The 14,707-nt window shown below is 58.4% G+C and overlaps 1 protein-coding gene across 7 annotated transcripts in view; it reads right to left on the bottom strand.

Annotated features, from left to right (window-relative positions):
* Positions 1–14,707, bottom strand: part of Tcf3 (transcription factor 3) — a 30,227-nt gene that overhangs the window by 14,834 nt on the left and 686 nt on the right. For 2 of the 7 annotated variants that reach the window (XM_027952678.2, XM_027952679.2), the window contains exons 1-2: positions 13,277–13,928; positions 9,904–9,976 (exon numbers count right to left, since the gene is read on the bottom strand). In XM_027952678.2, the coding sequence (XP_027808479.2) occupies positions 9,904–9,976; positions 13,277–13,603 (400 nt within the window). In that variant the 5' untranslated portion in view covers positions 13,604–13,928. Of the gene's footprint in view, positions 1–9,903; positions 9,977–10,481; positions 10,704–13,276; positions 13,929–14,707 lie in introns of those variants that run through there. The other 5 variants (XM_027952681.2, XM_027952680.3, XM_027952677.2 and 2 more) reach the window with 5 other exon arrangements.

Genomic DNA, 14,707 nt, shown 5'->3' with positions numbered 1-14,707 from the left:
TCCCGGGGGGCGAGTGCCCGGGAAGGGTCCAGAGCGAAGAGGTGAGGCCCTGGGTCTGGGGCCTCAGGGTGAAGGCCCCACTCCCCCAGGATGCTGTGAGCTGGCCTGCCTGCGCCCACCTGCCCCGGCCCCCACCCACTTCCTTGCCCCCTTCCCAACCCAGGCTCCTTGTCCCCACTCCGGTTGGCCTGGGGCTGGGCCCCCATGCCTCTAGGTTCCAGTTCTTCACTCCACTCTTCAGTGTCAAGTAACAGTCACTGAACGTTCCCCGTGCTGTCCCTCACACAGCCACCTGAGCAACCAGAGCCCCAGCTGCACACGGGCCAGCGGGCTCAGGAAGGAGGTCCCATTTTATGTGATTAAACAAAAAACTGGGGGGTGGGACTGTAGCTCAGTGGCACAGCGCTGGCATCACGCGTGGGAGGCACTGGGTTCGATCCTCAGCACCACACACACAAAAAAATGAATAAAGATTATGTCTATCTAGAATTTAAAAATTTTTTCAAAAAAGATTTTTTCTTCAGTATTCTGGATGGAAGCCAGGGCTTCATGCACACTGGGCAAGTGACCCACAACTGCGCTACACCCCAGCCCTTTCCTACTTTTTTGAGAGGATGTCACTGAGTTGCGAAGGTTGGCCTTGAGTTTGGGATCCCCCTGCCAGGATGACAGGCGTGCCCTACTGCACCGGCTCAGAGTGTCGTCTCAATGAGCCTCCGGGGGACGGCTGTGGGGCAAGCAACTGCAGCCGAGAGACAGCCCAGACAGGGTAAGGCACACTCACCCCACTTGCAGGCACCACGTGCCAAAGATACCAGAAACAGAAACCTGCGTCTGCACCAGCCCCGACTTCCTGGCCTCTGTTCCTGAACATGCAGTGCGGCAACCGTGCACACTGCACCGGGTCCCCCTCCTGGTGGTTCTAGAAAACATACCCAGGGCCTTGCCTAAGCTGGATAAGCAGTCTACCACTGTGCTGCCCTCTCAGCCCTGGTGAAGTTACTGAGGCTGGCCTTGAACTCACCGTCCTCCTGTGTGGCTGCATGGCCGGCCACACCAGGCCTTACCTGTCATCCAGGGAGGACTCAGAAGTCCGTGTGTGGGTTCTTCGCAGCAAAGACTGGGCTATCACAGGAGAGTGAGTTGGGGGTCCTCAACCCAATCCCGGACAGGTGCCAAGGGATGCTTGAAATGGTAATTCTGAAACCCCCCCCCCACCTGATCCTGTATATGACGGCTGCACCTAAACCCAGAACAGCAGCCCCTGGACAGGGTGCATGGGAGTCTGCTCGTGAGAGCCAAGCAATACCCCCAGCACCCAAACCTCCCGTGCTGACTCCTTCCCTCACACTCAAAATCTTTTTTTTCTTGGTACCAGGAATTGAACCTAGGGGAAGGCTGCGCATATAGTTCAGCTGGTCAAATGCTCGCCTCCCATGCAGAAGGCCCTGGGTTCAATCCCCAGCACCACAGACAGACACACACACACACACAAAGAACCACTGAGCCACGTCCCAGCCCTTTTTACTTTTTGAGATACAGCCTTGCCAAGTATCTAAGCTAAGCTTAGGGCCTTGCTAGGTTGTTGAGGCTGGCCTCTAACTTGCAATTCTTCTGCCTCAACCTCCGAAGTTGCTGGGATTACAGGCATGTGCCAATGTGCCTGGCCACTTAAAATCTTAAACAGGGTGAGAGTCCATCAGCTGCCAGTTGGCCTGTCCCCTTCAATGACCTATTCCTGGCCTACTGGGGGCTTCTGCAGGAGTGAGGTCAGAAGGGCCAGAGTTCAGGGAGCTGCCTTCCTTGAGTGAGCTGGGGGCTCCCACCATGAACCGGGAGGTCTGCTCAAGATTGTTATGGGGGTATTTTTAGTTCCCATGCAAGTTCAAAGCTTAGGGCAGCACTACAAGAAGACCAAGATAACGCCACGTGTGGTGGCCAAGCCTGTAATCCTAGTGGCTCGGGAGGCTGAGGCAGGAGGATGTAAATTCAAAGCCAGCCTCAGCAACTTAGTGAGGCCCCGTCTCTAAATAAAAAAATAAGGCCCAAGGATGGGGCTCAACTCCTGCATTCAATCCCCAATACCCCCCCCCAAAAAAAAAAAAAAAGAAAAAAGGAAAAGTGGCCCAGATGCACCTGCCACCCAGACTCCCTGGTCCTTCCCTTCTGCATCAATGTTTCTGACCATCTTCCGGGTCTGTGCAACCTGCAGCTTGTCAGACCTCCCAGGCCGCAGTGGCCACAGGCTCTCGCCAACAGCTCCCAGCACTCTGGGAGGGGTCAGAAGCAGGAGTGATCATGTCCAGCCCTGACCACATGCTAGACAAGCAAGTGCCCAGCCCAAGGCAGGTGGTGGGCTGCTGGGGGTAGGAGACACCGGAAAGCCCTAGAAACCTGCCCAATACTTGGGGGCCATAATCGCAGGGTCTCTGGCCTTCCCCTGAGCAAGCCGTAAGCTGTAGCTGAAGAGAAAGGGTGTCATGGCTCGGATGTGAGGTGCCCCCCGACAAACTCATGTCAGACAACGCAAGAAGGTTCAGAGAAATGATGGGCTCAAGAGCCTTAACCCAGTCAGTGAGTAGTCACCCGATGGGACCGAGGGAAGGGTGACTAAGGGTGGTGGGGTGTGGCTGGAGGTGTTGGTATGTATCTACATCTGGCAAGTGGAGTCTCCGCTCTCTGGTCATCACCTGAGCCGCTTCCCTCCGCTAGTCTTCTGCATGATGTTTTGCTCACCTAGAGGCCTGAGGAATACAGCCAGCCATCTAAGGGCTTGAAACCTCTGAAACTATGAGCCCTCAAATAAATTTGTCTACCTCCAGTTGTTCTGGTTAGGTCTTTTATTAAAAGCAACGAAAAAGCTGACTAAAACAGAAACTGATACCAGGAGTGGGGTCACTGATGTGACTAAACTGACCATGTGGTTCAGAAGTTTTTTGAGCTTTTTGGAATTGGTGGCAGGAATTTTGAGATGTTTAGCATTGCAAGCTGGAAATGCTTTAGGTTGTTTCAAGCAGAGCTTAATGGCCGATTCTGGTGTGAGCTCTGACCAGAATGCCAAGAGGACCACGGACAATGAAGACAGGGTTCAAGAAGGTTCAGAGGAAAAGGAGGACACTGTTGGAATTTGGAGTTAAGGCCACCTGTGTCATGTTCTGGCTGGGAAGTTATCGGAGTTTTGCCCGGGTCCTGACACTTTCAGTGACGAGGATTTTTAAAGAGATGGACTTCTTAAATCTGGCAGAAGAAATTTCTAGACAGCATAGTATTCAGGCAGTGGCATGAATACTGCTGGCGGCTTTTAGCCAAATATACTGTGATAATCAGGAACAAAATATCTGAAAAACTTGGGATTTGAAAAGTGGTCGTAAAACTGGGGCTAAGAAGTTGCAATTGTTAAAGGCATTAACTCCACTAAAGAAATGCTAAAGACTGTGCCCACAGAGAATGAGAAAGATGGCAAGACCACACACCTCTCAAGCTCAGGGGAGTAGAGGTGAGGATTCTGGGGAAGAGACCAGAATCCTCACCTCATGGGGCACCCTTCCTACACTAGGGGGCCTGGGTGGTTTCTTCAATGTGTTCAGCCATGCAGACACCGAGAGGCCGCTGCAGCCAAAGTCCCTGGAGGCCTGGCTACTGCTCGATATGGCGGCAGACCCTGGTGCCAGCCGCGTGGTGCTGCTCCTGCAGGGATGCAGGAGCTGCGTCTGATTTCAAAGGAAGGCCCGGGAGGCCGGGCGAAGTGCAGCAGGGCCGGAGTCCTTGTGGGCACCTCCCGAGAAGTCACAGTGTAGAGAGGCGAGGGGGAAGCCTCCCAGCACAGGCCCGAGGTTGAGAAACGCCAGTAACATGGAACATCGTCCCAGGAAAGCTGAGGGATTGAGCAGAGACAGCCCACAGAAAGGCCACTTGGGCTGCCACACACCAGGTCACAGAGACGGAGCTACACCTGCCCCTCTGAGAGGACACCATGAGGCCATATGCTCCAGAAGCCGGACGCGGAGCTGGATCTCAGCCTTGCCTTGGTCCCCTCCCTCCTCGGGGCTCCCTCTGCACTAGTGCTGGCCACTCGTCAACTGCCTTTCACAGGAGCTCAGCGCGGGAACGCCTTGACCTCAGAGGAGACGCGGGCCTTGAACTCTGAACAATCTCAGAACCGTCGGGACTCCGGGAACTCTCGGAAACAGACTGAAGGTATTTTGAAGGGTCAGATGAGTGTGAGCTTTTGGGGGTCGAATGTTATGGTTTGGGTGTGAGGTCTCCCCCAAAAGCCCACATGAGACAATGCAAAAGGGTTCAGAGAAGAAATGATTGGGTTGTGAAAGCTTTAACCCAACCAGTGACCTCACATGGATGGGGAAGAGGTGGGCGGGGGCATGGCGATGGGGTTCGTGTGTTGTACAGGTTGAGTGGCGTCTCCAGGCCTCACCTGGAGCCCTGAGGAATGGAGCAGACGTCTATGGACCAGGACCTCTGAAACTGTGAGCCCTCAAACTAACTCTCCTCCTCTGAAGCTGTTCTGATGGGTGCTTTAGTCACAGCAACAGAAAGCTGACTCAACAGGGTCGGCGGAAGCAGCCCTGGGAAGACAGGTGGGCTCCCACGCAGCCCTTGGGCAAGCCAGGCAGCCGAGGTCCACCCGATCAATCAACCAGGGGCTTCTCACAAGAAAGAAGCCCAGAGACAAGCAGGGACAGGTGGACAAAGCTGGACACGGGGACCACTTAGCCCAGGGTGCAGAAGCCCTCACGGTGCCAGGTGGGTCCTCCAGGAAGCAGACAGCAGGGCCTGCAGAACAGAGGACAGAGCAGGCCACACTACCCAGGGCTTCAAGGTGGCTTCCCAGCCCGGCACACCTGCCACCCAGTGACCACAGCTGAGCACAAGGAAGGCTCGTGCCAGGGCCGAGAGGGCAGCCTGGGCAGCACAGCAAGACTCTGTCTCAAAGCACACACACCCTAAACCAACACACCCAGGTGTAGGTCAGTAGGTGTACCCGCAGGTGTAGCGGGCAATAGGGAGGAGTCGGCCTGGTGCACACACCCCAGGCTCAACTAAATGCTGCTCACACACAAATCCTGGGTCACCAAGGTCCCTTGATGGAAAAAACTTCCTGAACCCAGATTCCAGGCCGCATGGGACTCGGAAGCAAGTGGGCGCCAGGGAGCCAGGCCTGGCTGCAGAAAGCCCAGGCGGGAAGGCAGGCACCAAGTGGGAGGCTGCACAGCGTGCCCACGGGGCCCCTTGGCCACTGTTGTAGCCATTTTCCTGGAGTGGATTCAGGAAGTGAGTGGTGGTGGCCAAGCCAGCAGCAAGGTCCCCACAACTGCCAGCAGGGAAACCAGGGGGGACACACCTGCAGAGGCAAGGACTGCGGGGACGAGCTCAAGGGGACCTCAGGGCCAGCTGAAGTGGCGGGAAAGGCAGCAACAGCAGCCGAGAGACCCTGAGGAGCGCTGGCCACAGACCTGGCTCCAGCCCCGCCCCTTCCACCTGCCGTCAGCACCCACAGCCACACCTGGGGACCTGGCAGCTGACCCAGGAGAATCACCTGAGCTGGGTCTGGCCTGGGCACAGTGGGCCCAGTAACCTTGCACCCAAACCCTCAGCCCATGGCCATCAACGCACGGAAAGCCACACTCGGTCCCAGGCAGGCTCAGTGGGACACACAGGGTCAGCATGCCCGAGGCCCTGGGCTCCATCCACAGCACCAGAAACAAAAGCAAAAAGTTAAGTCCACGTGGAGATGACCTGGGAGCTGCGGTGCACCCCGTGGTCTCACATCCAGCTGCTCTCAGGGCTCAGGAGGGAGGGCAGTGCCAGCAGGGCAGGAAGCACTGCACCCCAGCACCGGCAGGGGCTCGCGAGCAGAGCTTTGGCACTGAACACCCAGAAACGAGCCAATCCCAACGGAGAATCCAGCAGTCTCTGAAACAACCTGACTCGAGAAGGAAGTTGATGTAAATTGTCAGCATCTATGACGACAGGTTACGACGTAGCTGACACGGTCCGGGGCGAGTTCAAGACCCAGCTCCCTGCTGCTGCCCAGGACAGGCGGAGTGAACACCAGGCACAGAGCGAGGAGTCAGAGAGACAGCACACACAATCACTCGGCCAGCGAGACTCCACGTGTGCACCACCCCAAGACGGGAGTCGCCCGTGATGAGCGACTAAAAAGAACACGTGAACGCTGACAGACCAAAGCACCACGACCCGGGTCCAGCAGAGAAGCCCAGCAGGCGACAGGCGCACGCTGATCTCCAGGAGCCAAAGCAGCAGGTGAAGCAGGGGCAGCCGAACCAAGGACAAGTGGAGGGGAAGGGGCGCCGTCTGGGATGCGCCACAGCTCCACCTCCAGGGACCGAGTGGCGGTCAGCTCTGCGTCAGAGTCCACACTGGCAGGCTTGAATACGTGACTGAAAGGGACAATCTTTTCTCCCAAGCTAAGAATGGAACTCAGGGCCTCACGCATGCCACACAAGCTCTCTGCCACTGAGCCACAGCCTTAGCCTTTTTCTCTTTTCACAAGGACAGGGTCTTGCTCAGTTGCCCAGGCTGGCCCCAAACTTGCCACGCTCCTGCCACAACCTCCCAAGCTGCTGGGATGATAGGTGTGGCCCCCGCACCTGGCGGATCTTCTCCTAAGAACATGCTACAGTGGCCAAGAGCAGTGGGCACCAGCTCCAGAGGCAGCACACAGGAAAACATGCCCAGGAAAGGTTCAGATGTGTCCCCTGCAGGCACCAGGTGGCTCCTACTCATGGCAGATTGTTCCTGAGAGAGGACAGTCCCCAGCCAGGTTCAGAACACCGCCAAGGGTGCCGAAGGAGACTCTGACCAACACCCCCAGCACGAAGGCCAGTGCAGGGTGAGGCTGGGGGCCTGCACGGCTCAGGGGATGCTCAGGACTCAGGAAGGCCTGGCGGGAGAGGCAGCTCCTGGAAAGGTCGGCATGCAGAGGGCCACTGCAGGTGCGCACAGGTGAGCACCTCGAGGCTCAGGGGGAGGCTCAGACAGGACCAGGAAGGCCCTGCCCAGGATCCACACACAACCAAGGCACAGTGGCCCACGCCTTCACCTCAGCATCCCAGGAGCTGACGCAGGAGGACCACAAGTTGGGGACCAGCCTCAGAAACTGAGCAAGGTCCTGTCTCAAGTTAAAAGATTACAGCTCCGCGGTGGAGCCCCGAGTTCAATCCCCAGCAACAACAACAGAAAGAGACAAAAGCCTATCTGCAGCCGGCAGCCAGCATCAGGCCTGGTCGCCCCGCCACAGGGTCTACACACCCCGTGGAGGTCCAAGGGCACACAGCATAGCCTGGGTCTGAGGGAGGACAGTGGGACTGCCTACCTGGAAAGTGAAGCAAGGGGAAAATGTCAACCGTCAGAACGGCAGGAGGCCTCCAGGTGGCCAATGAAGAACAGACCCCACGGAACGCTGGAGGCCCAGCAGGCTCCGGGAACTGTGGCCCTGTGAAGGACTATGCCACTCCCCCAGCCAAGAGCTTATCAGACGCCGCCACAGGTCGGCTGTAGGTCGGGCCGGGGACCTCCCTGCACTCAGACCCTGAGCTCCATCCCCAGAACCGAAACCCACAAAAAACCCACCAGAAGGGTAGCAGCAAGAGCCGAGGGGCCTGAAAGCAAGAGAAGAAGCCGAGGGGAGGCGGCGGGAAGGGGCGAGCGAGCACTCGGCCACCAGCAACAGGTGCCCTTCCCGGTCCCAGCTCTGTGCAGAGCGGCAGGCAAGGACAGGAGCTCCTAGGCACCTGGGCCTCCTCCCAGCAGCCTGGCAAGGGTCCCCTGGGCCAGGACTGCCTCCGTGTGTCCAGCCTCTTGTGCCCCCACAACCCCCTGGACCCTCGGTGAACGGGACAGAGGCCCCAGGGCAGGAGAGAAAGCTGGAGGACAGAAGGAAAGTCACCAGGCCCGCTGGCCCTGCAGGGGCGCAGCCGTGGACGGTGCCCCGCGAGCCTCTCTCCCAGTCCCCTGCTCCCCCTGGGACTCTGGCTGGAGTCCACTGCTGGAACCACATGCCCCTGAGGGGAACCAACCACACCACGTCCCTCAGGACAAGGAACACCACCTGCTGGCCTCACCAGGCGCCCAAACCCAGTCCCAATACAGGAGGGGAACAGGCAGGAAGCTGTCAGGGCAGGGCCAGAGGACAGGACCCACCACAGACACCACGGAGGACCGCCCTCCAGTGTCCACAGGGCTCCTGCTCTAGACGACCAGCTCTCCAGGGAGAGGGCTCCCTGTAGAAAGTCCTGGGAGCCCAGTGACCACAAAGGTCTGGCCACAGAGGGTCTGCAGAAGGGCCAGGAAGGTCAGTGGACAGAGAAAGAGAAGCCTTTCACCTCACCTCCACGCCACACCTACCTGTGAGCCTGGGGCAGAGAGAGGGCAGGCAAGGGGCACAGGTGCTCTGTGACAGCCCCTGGGCCTGACCTTCTGCCTCGGCCAGGAAACCTCAGCCCCTCTGGTTCCTGGGGGCTGCTTCCAGGGCGATGGGAGCCCATGGGGATTTCCAAGCCTCAGGGAGTGCCAGGGCAGCCCGGGGTCACTTCCCCAGAAAAGCCGGGAAGGGACAGTGGGGGTGGCACCACTCCTCCAAATCCCCTCCCCAGCAGAGCCTGCAGCGGACTTCAGAGAAAACCACTGGACAGAAATTTCCACCCATGCCAGAGACCAGGAAGAACCTGCCTGAGAGCCCAGGAGGACAGACAGATCCACCAAGAAGCCTGGTGCAGAAGGATGGCAAGCTCAAGGTCAGCCTGGGCAACTTAGCAAGACGCTATGCAACCCCATGAGAACCTGCCTTAAGAGAAAAAAATTTAAAAAGGGCTGGCGCTCAGTGGTTGAGCGCCTGACTGCCATGTGTGAGGCCTGGGTTTGACCTCAGCCCTACACAAAAGCAAGACACTGTGCTCCTCTACACCACTACCCACCGAGAGGCCCCAGTACAGAGCTCGAGAGCGCCTCAGGACACCTGTGCCAGGCCCTCCCACCACACCTGCCCACAGCCAGGCTCCTGACTGCCCCAGCACCTCTGCCCACCACCTCCCCCCTGCATTGTGTCCCCCCTGCCTGGCTGGCTCCCCTCTGCTGCAGGGTCCTGCCTCAGGGCCCACGCGTAGCCCTCAACCTGGAGCACCAATCTGCTCACACCCAGTGGCTCCTGTCCGCCCCTCAGCTCCTGCCCACCTCCCTGGAAGCAGGGCGGGGAAGGAGAGCAAGGCGGTGGGCTTGTGTTCCCACCCCACCCAGGGAGGGCATGGGCCTGTCAGAGGGCAGGGGCTCAGAGGGACACAGCTGGGACAGATCCCGGGGCCTAGTTTCCCCCAGTCCAGCCCTGGCTGTGCCCCATCTCCCGTCCACCCTGTCCACCCTGTCCACCCTGCCCATTGCCATGCATACAGATCATCAGGGTGACCAACTGCCCAGGTCTGCCTGGGACTCTCAGGACATGAATGATCAAAGGGCCAGATCCCAGGATGGCAGAGGCCCAGAGTGAGAGAAGCCCCTTCCCTGAGCAAAGACAGGTGGAACTGAGTGAGGCCTCCCTGGGCTGGCAGGCCAGAGGTGGGCGGGATTCGTGATGGGAGGCATGAAACAGGTGACCACCACTACGTGGGCCCAGCCCTGTCCTAAGAGCAGCGCCCACTCCACCCCAGGCGGGCCAGGATAGAACAAGGGGACGCTGGGCTGTCCACAGGATAGACCCCTGGTCTCTGGCCAGGCCCTGGTCAAGTGGTAAGAGTGAGGGCGGCCCACCCTCAGGGTGCTCTTGAGCCCACAGCCCCACACCCACAAGCGCGTGCCCAGCGCTGTGCTGTGCTGTAGCGGCCCTCCCCATCCACCTCTCAGGCACCTGTGCCACAGGAAACCTGGGCTCACCTGAGCTTGTGAACTGAGCTCCCGCCAGGGAGGCCGGCCGGCCCTTCCCGTTGGCCACAGGCAGCGGGAACATCTGCAGGGACAGAGCAGGAGAGCAGTGAGTGGGGTGGCCAGCAAACCCCACCCCAAGGTTGTCTCCTCACGGGAGCACAGGGGTCCGGCACACTGGGACCAGTTCTGCTCAGACATGTCCACCCTCCCAAGACCCAAAGACTCTGAGGCCGAGGCTAGGGTCAACCCCTGAAACCTAGTGCCCAGGGCGGGAAAAGGTGCAGGAGCAGCCAGCTGCCCAGGCCCCAGCCAGCGCAACCAGGACCTGCAGGTGACTCAGTGTTGGAGCGCTGGCCCCCCACCCAGGAGGTCCGGGTCCACCTGGCTCTCGCAGATGGGGCTGCTGAAGCAGTGGATACACCGTATCAGCTCCAGCGATACGCAGTTCTTTCCTATCTCAACTCAGGAAAGGAGACGGGTGCTCACCCCAACAGAGGGAGGAACAGAGACCCACTTCAGGCCAGAGCCCCCAGGTCCAGCCGGGCAGCAGCACCCTGGGCTGAGGTTCTCCAGCAGGCCAGACACACCTGAGGGGACTATGCGGAGGGGGCAAAGAGGCGAAGCGTCCCCCATGTGAGGTCTGTGCTCCCACGACACCCTCCCCGGGGAGACTTGAGGTTCAGAGTGGCCATGCCGGGTGGATCCAGGGCCCAGGAAAAGGCTGTGCAGGGTGGATCTTCTAGACACCGAGAGGGGGACAGCCACCCGCTGCAGGTACGCAGGGTGCCACGTCCCTAAAGATTAAACAGCTTAGCACTGCAACCAGAAAGACCCAACATCAACAACCCCTTTTGCCTCAGAAAAAATAAACGTGTGCTCTACCCCAAGGGGCTGGGTGTGGGAGATCCACTCTATGCTCAAAGGGAATGCTGGGGAGCACCACCCAGTCCTGACACCCCTGCCAGCCAGGAGGTGCCTGCACAGCACCAGGCCAGGGCTCAGGGTCTCAGAAACAGGGTTCAGTGCCCACTGTCTCAGAAGAAACTGAGCCTGCATGGCCTTCGGCCTGGCTCATGGAGAGGAGGGGTGTCCAGGCTGCAGGGGTTCTCAAAGGGGTCCACGGCTCAGTGATGCTCATGCACCAATGGAAACCGGCCCAGCCTCTGCAGGGCTCTGTTCTCCCACAAGAACCATTCTCCCATTGGGGCACCCGGGGTCTGCTTCGACAGGTCTAGCCTGAAGCCACTTGTTTTGTCCCCAGGATGCAGGGAACTACCGACAAGGCACCGGGGGACCCTGGGCCGTGCCTCATGGGTTCTGAAGGCCTCGTGATTAACCCAGAGCTACCCCTCACCCTTTGGAGCCCCAGTGCTTCCTTCTGTGGGGCGGACTCAGGGCTTGGCCCTACTGTAGTCCTGTGTGCAGTAAGGAGGGGCCTCCGTCCATACCCACTGGGGACGCTGCTTACTGGCACTGGGCAGTGGGGTACCAATCAGCAACAGTCCAGGGCTCCCAGGTCCTCAATGCCTCTCGCTCCCCCTTCTAACCATAAAGTTCAAGTCCAGGCTCAGGCCCAGCAGGACTCTGAGGTCACCGCCGCTCTCCTCTTTGTGTTTAATATGCCACTGACTTTCCCACCCCACACAAGTCTGCCTGAGAAGGGATTCCCTTCAAGGCCTGTTTGTCTCAGCCTGAAAGTCCTTGCTCAAAGAAACAAGTCCACCCCATGTCCCTGGGAGAGGTGGCACAAGGGCAGTTTTGAAGGGACCTGGTCAGTAATGGGCACTGCCTGTGCTCCCTGACCCGACCAGACAGGCTTTCCTGTAACTCCAAGAGGGTTAAAACCCACCTCTGGGCTGGGCCTGATGTTGCATGCCCATAATCCCAGAGGCTTGGGAGGCTGAGACAGGATGATCAGGAGTTCAAACCCAGCCTCAGCAAAAGCAAGGTGAGACACTGTCTCTAGATAAAATACAAAATGGGGCTGGCGATGTGGCTCAGTGGTCAAGTGCCCCTGGGTTCAACTCCCAGTACAAAAAAAAAAAAAGTCCTCCTCTGGGCGAAGGGGGTCCTGGGAGGAGCCAGTCCCCACCCCCTCGGGCGGGCTGTTTCCTCATCTGTGAGCGGGTACTGGTTTTGACCAGGGTGGGAGAAGACTTAAGGTCCTGGGGACAGCAGGGGAGATGAGAAGTGGTTCAGGACTGTCGAGTGGGGAGACGCGGGAGCTAGTCCTGCAGGGCTGAACCCAGGCTGCCCCCACTATGCTGTCTGTTCCAGCCCAATAGTCTGTGACCTGTCAGTTTAGCACAAAAACAAGCAAACTGTACCTCCGGTTACTCAGCCGGAGAGGTAAAAATAAGACGGGGCTTAAAAATACTGGCATGGCCCTTCCGGAGCCAGCAGCCATGTCTGGGGGTTGTCTCTCCAGTGTGGCTGGGGCCACTTCAGTCTGGAGACCTGTTCCTGACCAACCTCAGTGGCCTGGCCTGTGCATGGGGAGGGTTCAGTTCAGCACCCTCCCCACACCGCTTCAGACCAAATGGGGCTCATGGGGGTGAGGGCTGGAGACTAAGGAGCTGCCCACAGACACGAGTCAAGAGAATAAAACAGGATTCTCGGATTTTTTTGGAGGAAATGCTGATCCCCTGACACCCAAAATGAGGGTCCCGAGCCTTTCCATCAACACCCAAGGAGACTGCTGGCTCTAGCCTCGCTGGACCTGAGCCCTGTAACCTTGGGGCCAGCACCTCGGGGCCTCCACCTGCAGAGGGGAGAATGGGGCGCTCAGTAAAGAGTCAAGACTCAGGAAATCTGAGGACTGCCCGCCTCCCCTGCAGCCTGGACCAGCTGCCCCCCCGGGTGCTCTGTGCTCACATGGAGCCTCTAAGGACTCAGCCCTGTTAGCCATGGAGTGTGTAACACCTGTGTCCTTGGCACGTGGGGACAGGGACCCTGGTGCAAGTTGAAGTGCCACCACTTCCCTGAGGATCTCCACCAGGATTTCCTTTCCTGCTCCACAAGGGACTGAACGACCTGACACACTCGGGACCCTGCTCACTGCTCTTACAGACCAAGGTCACTGAATGCTCACCCAGCCAGGCTGGGGCCTCAGGGCTCAGCACTCCTGAGTTCCAGCCCCAGGGAGAAGCTTTGGACCCTGGCAGTCCCTCAATTTCTCCATCTATATATAGTGGTAGGCAATCTCCATTCTGTGGTGAAGAGAACTCTGGTGTCGCACACATTGCCATGGGGGTGCTGGCTTGCCCAGGGGTACCCTGACCCCAGCCCCACTGGGGCAAACTCCCAGAAAAGCGAGAGGCTCAGCACTCCTAGGGGAGCAGCAGGCTTGGGCAAAGGTGGGCAGGAAAGGGGTCTGGCTCACCATGCTGAAGTCCAGGAGGTCACTGAGCTCCTTGTCGGTGCCCACAGGGGCCATCCTCTGCGATTGGCTCATTCTCCAGCAACAGTGGCAGGCACAAGAACCAGGGAAGGCCCTCCAGCCTAGAGACAGCCCTGCACAGTGGCCGCAGGGACAGACCAACAACACACAAGGACAAACAGGGAAGGGAGAGAAGGGTTTCAGTGACCATAGCCCAAGTGGACAGGTGGGAAGCAGAAAGCTGAGTCCCTTCCTGACCCTGGGTGAAGAGGGCAAGGAAGCTGAGATCCTGAGGTTTGGGTCCTCTGCAGACCCCTGCCCAGAGCCCATAGGGAGACTAGGGAGAAGATGAATGTAAATTTGGTCAATCCCTGAGAGACCACCAGGAATCAGGTTGCAAGCTTTAAATGCAGGGGCCCAGGATCTCTCACTTCCAACTACTTCCAGGCGGCCCTGCCAGCCCCGCCCCTGGGGGAGGGGCGACCCAGGACCGGCCCCAAGAGAAATTTGGTGGACCCCTCCCCAGCACCTGTCATAGCATGCTAAAGGCTGATCACCCCCAAACACAAAGCAAAACAAATCCACAAGTCACAAAGACACGAAACCCACCTCGGCTTCTGGACTTAGTTGGGAGAAGGCAGACCAGGAGGCCTGACCCTGGGATCAGAAAGCTTCCCGCCACCCTTAACCTCGGATCCGCCCCCCCCCACCCCCCCAACTCAACCGAATACAGATAAAAAAAAAAAAAAAAAAATCCAAAGTTGTTTTATTGTCACGATGTATCCGGGAATTATTTTTAAGCAACTTTAAAAACATCCCTTACCTCCCACCCCTGGGGGGAGGGTTCCCCAAGACCTGGGATTCCCCGCATGGTCCCCAGGGACTCCATCCTGGGATGGGGGATGGGGGAATCCACCTGCCAAGCCCCCTCCCACCCCCGGAAAGGGAGCAGCACAGGACCTCCCTCCCAAAGAACTTTTTCCAGGGTTCCCCAGGCGGGGGTGGCCAAGAAGAAACCGCAGAGGCTGGGGGAGGGGAAAGGGTTCCGAGATAGAGGGACACCCAACTCCAGAGGCAGAGGACCCCCCCCTTTGTTTGCCAACTCCAACACCGGGTGTGAAACGGTGACCCAGCGCGCCCCCTCCCCCGCTTTTTTCTTTCTTTCTTTTTTTTTCCTTTTTGGAGGGCGTGTGAAACTGACTTTGAGTCGTACGAAACCGCACTTTTTTGTGGGGTAGCTGAAACCCATTTTCAGGCCAACTTGGGGAGGGCTGAAACGAGCCTTTAACGTAGAGATAAGATTTCTGGGGTGTCACAACAACTTTGGGGGACTGGAAATGGACTTGGACGTCTGAAAACAGTTGGGAGGGGAGAAAACAACCTGATACTTCTTTTAATGCGGAGAGGAGGAAGCCGGGGTACCCCCCCTTTCCC

The sequence above is a fragment of the Marmota flaviventris genome, chromosome 1, assembly GCF_047511675.1.
Source record: "Marmota flaviventris isolate mMarFla1 chromosome 1, mMarFla1.hap1, whole genome shotgun sequence".
Lineage (NCBI taxonomy): Eukaryota > Metazoa > Chordata > Mammalia > Rodentia > Sciuridae > Marmota > Marmota flaviventris.
The sequence above is the reverse complement of the archived record's forward strand: the minus strand, read 5'-3'. Positions and strand labels throughout refer to the sequence as shown.